This window comes from Excalfactoria chinensis, chromosome 19, assembly GCF_039878825.1.
Source record: "Excalfactoria chinensis isolate bCotChi1 chromosome 19, bCotChi1.hap2, whole genome shotgun sequence".
Taxonomy (NCBI): domain Eukaryota; kingdom Metazoa; phylum Chordata; class Aves; order Galliformes; family Phasianidae; genus Excalfactoria; species Excalfactoria chinensis.
The window spans coordinates 7,029,407-7,033,082 of NC_092843.1; the positions used below are offsets into that span (position 1 = coordinate 7,029,407).

At 44.0% G+C, this 3,676-nt stretch overlaps 1 protein-coding gene across 1 annotated transcript; it reads left to right on the forward strand.

Annotated features, from left to right (window-relative positions):
• The first annotated feature begins 1,482 nt into the window (after positions 1-1,482).
• LOC140260809 (lysophosphatidic acid receptor 1-B-like) lies at positions 1,483-2,451 on the forward strand. The gene has a single exon (XM_072353505.1). The coding sequence runs from the start codon at positions 1,483-1,485 to the stop codon at positions 2,449-2,451; it is 969 nt and encodes a 322-aa protein (XP_072209606.1).
• Positions 2,452-3,676: the final 1,225 nt, after the last annotated feature.

Sequence of the window (3,676 nt, forward strand, 5' to 3'; positions counted from 1 at the left end):
ACAAACTCTTAAGTGGAGCCTTGCAAATTAGTTTGGACTAACTTTGTAAGTGACATGGCTTCTTAGATGCTTTCACCAAGGGAAAGCTTGCAGAAACTTACTGCTCAATTGCAATTGGGTGCCAGTAAGAGCTAGAACGTGTTGGAGAGGTCTCTCCGTATTTAGATGTCTCAAATAAAACATGGGTTATCATAGAGGTGTGCCACATCGAGCATTAGGAAACAAAAGCAGACGCTCCTGAGCAGAAAAAAAATATATCCACGTTATTTATAATGATACACGGGCGTACTTACTGCTCTATTTATAATGATAATCGGCGCTCACCCGAACTGCTCCAGCGTTCCGAATTGCCGTATTCCCCGCTGTAAACTAATTGTTACAGTAGTGCCCTCTGCTGGCTGACAGTGTTAAACGTATGGCCAAGGAATATTTTTTCTACTCTCACATATTTAAAACTTGGTTCTCATAAATCGTTTACATTTAAAAAAACAGAGAAAGATACAGTAATATTATGTTGCTTTGTTTATGTACAAGTCTTAAAAAAAAAAAAAAAAACACAAAATATCCCATTGCAATGCTATCAGCATAGATGCCTGTCATTTTCCTACATCAACCAGTACCTCTGATTGATACAAAAGAAAGAAAATACAGATGATTTTAGGTGTAGTCTGAGAACTTCTGACTACTCAAATACTCAGTACTGAGATATTTCTATAGGCCCAAGCACAAAACCTACTTTGAAGATGGAACCTCCTCCCTTTTTGTGAGCACCTCTGTAGTGCTGCTGTTGATCACACCATTTTGCTTTCTAGGTTGGGGTTTGTTCTGTAGATACGATCTGACCGTATTTAGGAAAACAGCCACCACCTCTCTCATTGGTTTGTAATTGCAAGCAAGAGACAGTAAACAACTTGATTCAGCTGTCCTCATGTTAAGATGTAAAACTGTATTTTATGGGATCATTAAGTACATAAAACTGGAGGAGTCTGTATTTTGAGGGATCTTTCATTATTTTACAGAGTAATATTTCTAAGAATAGAATTGCAAGTTATGTGGCTAGATTAGTGACTGAGATAAGGAATCTCCAGCTTAATGTCAGCAATTTTGTCCATTGCTTGTGTGCAGTCTGAGTAGGGGCAATTAGAGGGATTAAAATCGGAGATCTTTAAATGCCAGCACCAAATTTTGTTCTTGATAAAGGTTGCTTTAAGCAGGTCGGTTCTATAGTAGTAAATGTGTTTTCCAATTTTAGCTATCCTAGCAACTGAAGTGCTCTGAGTTGGTAACCCAAATATTTAAAAACACAAGTGGTTAAAGATTAATCCACTGTCATGATGGTGATGTGCCAATAGAAGCTGTGTTTGAGGATTCACGTTTTGATTGAAAACCAAGGTGACAGCAACACTCAAGTAGTTACAGTCTCTTACAGAATATGAGATGTTTAAAGCAAATGGTTACTGGTTGAATCTAGGGTTTTCCACCATGAATGGATACTCAAACTGTTCTGCTAACCATACGGAAATTTGGAGTCGTAACTTAGTACTTGCACTGGGCATCCCTCAGCTGACCATTAACATAGCATCGGTGATCTTCAACTGCACAGCCATCATCACCAGAAAGGCAATGAAGGATCTGCACAAGCCTATCTCTATCCTCTTCTGCAATTTGGCTTTTTCTGATCTCTTCACAAGTTTTTCTGGTTTTTGGATTTCAATGCTGTTCATCACCAAACCTGACGACACAATCTTTGGATCCAAGGATATGCTTGCACCTTATGCCTTATATACTACATCTATTTTATCCACCATCTATAACTTGGTAAGCATTGGAATTGAACGCTACCTGGCTGTGGCTGAAAGTATTAGGACAAGGTTCAGGGTTGCTAGAAGCCATTCCATAGCTGTAGTTTTGATTAACTGGGTCCTTGCTTTCTTTCTGGGCTGCTTGCCATTGATGGGGTGGAACTGCTTGCACACAGGAAAAAATGTCTCAGTCCTTTACGGTCCATTTTGTGTTGACTACCTCATCTTCATCACCACTCCCAATTTTGTGGCGGCTTTTATTGTTCCTCTGTTCACCTACCTTAGAATCATTATGATCCTGAGGAAAAGAAAGCTGAGAATGAAAGCGTGTGGACAAGCTATCGGTACCTACAAATCAGCTGAAATCCAGGTTGCCAGAACTAGTATTTTTATATGGCTCCTGGCATTGGTGTCCTATGCTCCTCTTTTTGCAGGAGTCATCTTTGATGCAATAAACCACCAGTGCCCCCCAGACCTCTACCCAAGCGTCTACATCTTCCGAAACTGCACAGCTATGCTGATAACCATGAACTGTTTGGGAAATCCCATCATATATACACTGAAAACCAAAACCCTAGGGGCTAAGCTTAAATCTCTGAAATGCCTTTCTGGTAAACGTCTCCAAGCCTGCACCATTGCGAACATCTAACCTCGGCCGCTCCTGCGCTCCGGACTCACTTCTGCTTGCAGAGCAATGGGAGAGTCCTGGAGCGATGCCCGAACCCTCCGCTGGCTGCGGCGCTTCAGCACCCGCGGAGGGACAGCTCCGGGCCGGCTCGGGCGGAGCGCCATGCCGGGCTCCTCGGGTGAGCGCGGCTGTGAGCTGCGCTGAGTCCGGGTGGAAGATGGAAGGCGTTCTGGTTGGAGCCAATTTCACTCCATCAGCTGTGTTTGCTTCGCGTTTGGAAATTCGCCTCTGACGTGTTTTCTTTGCTGCTCGGATTCATCGTCTTTGCCTCTTGTTTTGTGAGGTTTTTTCTAGTGGCTGGAAAATGTTCAGTTGCATAGGGGAAAATGTAACGTTACTTTCTCATTTGCGGCATGCAACACTGTATGTTTTAATATTTGACGAATAATGCCCCAATAAGGGGCATTCAGCGCTGTGTTTCTGTTGTCAGTGTACCTGCAGTGTGCAGTGTTGTGTTTCTGTGAGAGCTTTGTTACCCCGTTCTGTGTCCCTGCCTGTGAGCAGCAGCAGCTCCTGTACTGCGCTTGATTTGATTTAGGAGGGAACCCCAATGGAGGTTTCATGATCAGAATTGTAGTCATGGTGCAAAGCAAAACGTAATAAAGATCTCAGGACCGCGTGTTTTGTAGAAGGAAAAGGTCTCCCCTCTCTCTGCAGATTAACAGATTAGAGGCTGTTGATTAATTAACTGGTCAGATCCTGGGATAAATGAATGCTTACACTGAATGATACGGATGGTCTCAACGGCCCGGTTTGTTCTCTCTCCTCTTAGACAGTGACAAACCTGGAGGCGATGTCCAATAGACCTAAGTGACGCTCGTCGTTCTGCTGTTAAATCGTGTTCGGAGGAGCTGCTCCGCAGTGGGTGTGAGGAATGGGGTTTGTGTGAGACTCCTGCCCGCTGGTGCAGCAGGGAGGCGTTGTTACCTTAACAAACCACGTACTCACTATTTTACATCTTAGCCATAAATCCTCTTTCTTGTAGTTCTGTACCCCACATTGCTCTGGGAGATCAAATCGCGGTTAGTTCTTTGACCGTATCTAGGGACGTGCTTAGTGATCGTGGTGGGGACGGCTCGACGGTCGGACTCGGTGATCTCAGCGGTCTTTTCCATCCGGAACGATTCGGTGATGTTTTTTGCCCGACCCTCCCATCATCACCTCCCTCCTCCCCTCCCACCGCGGC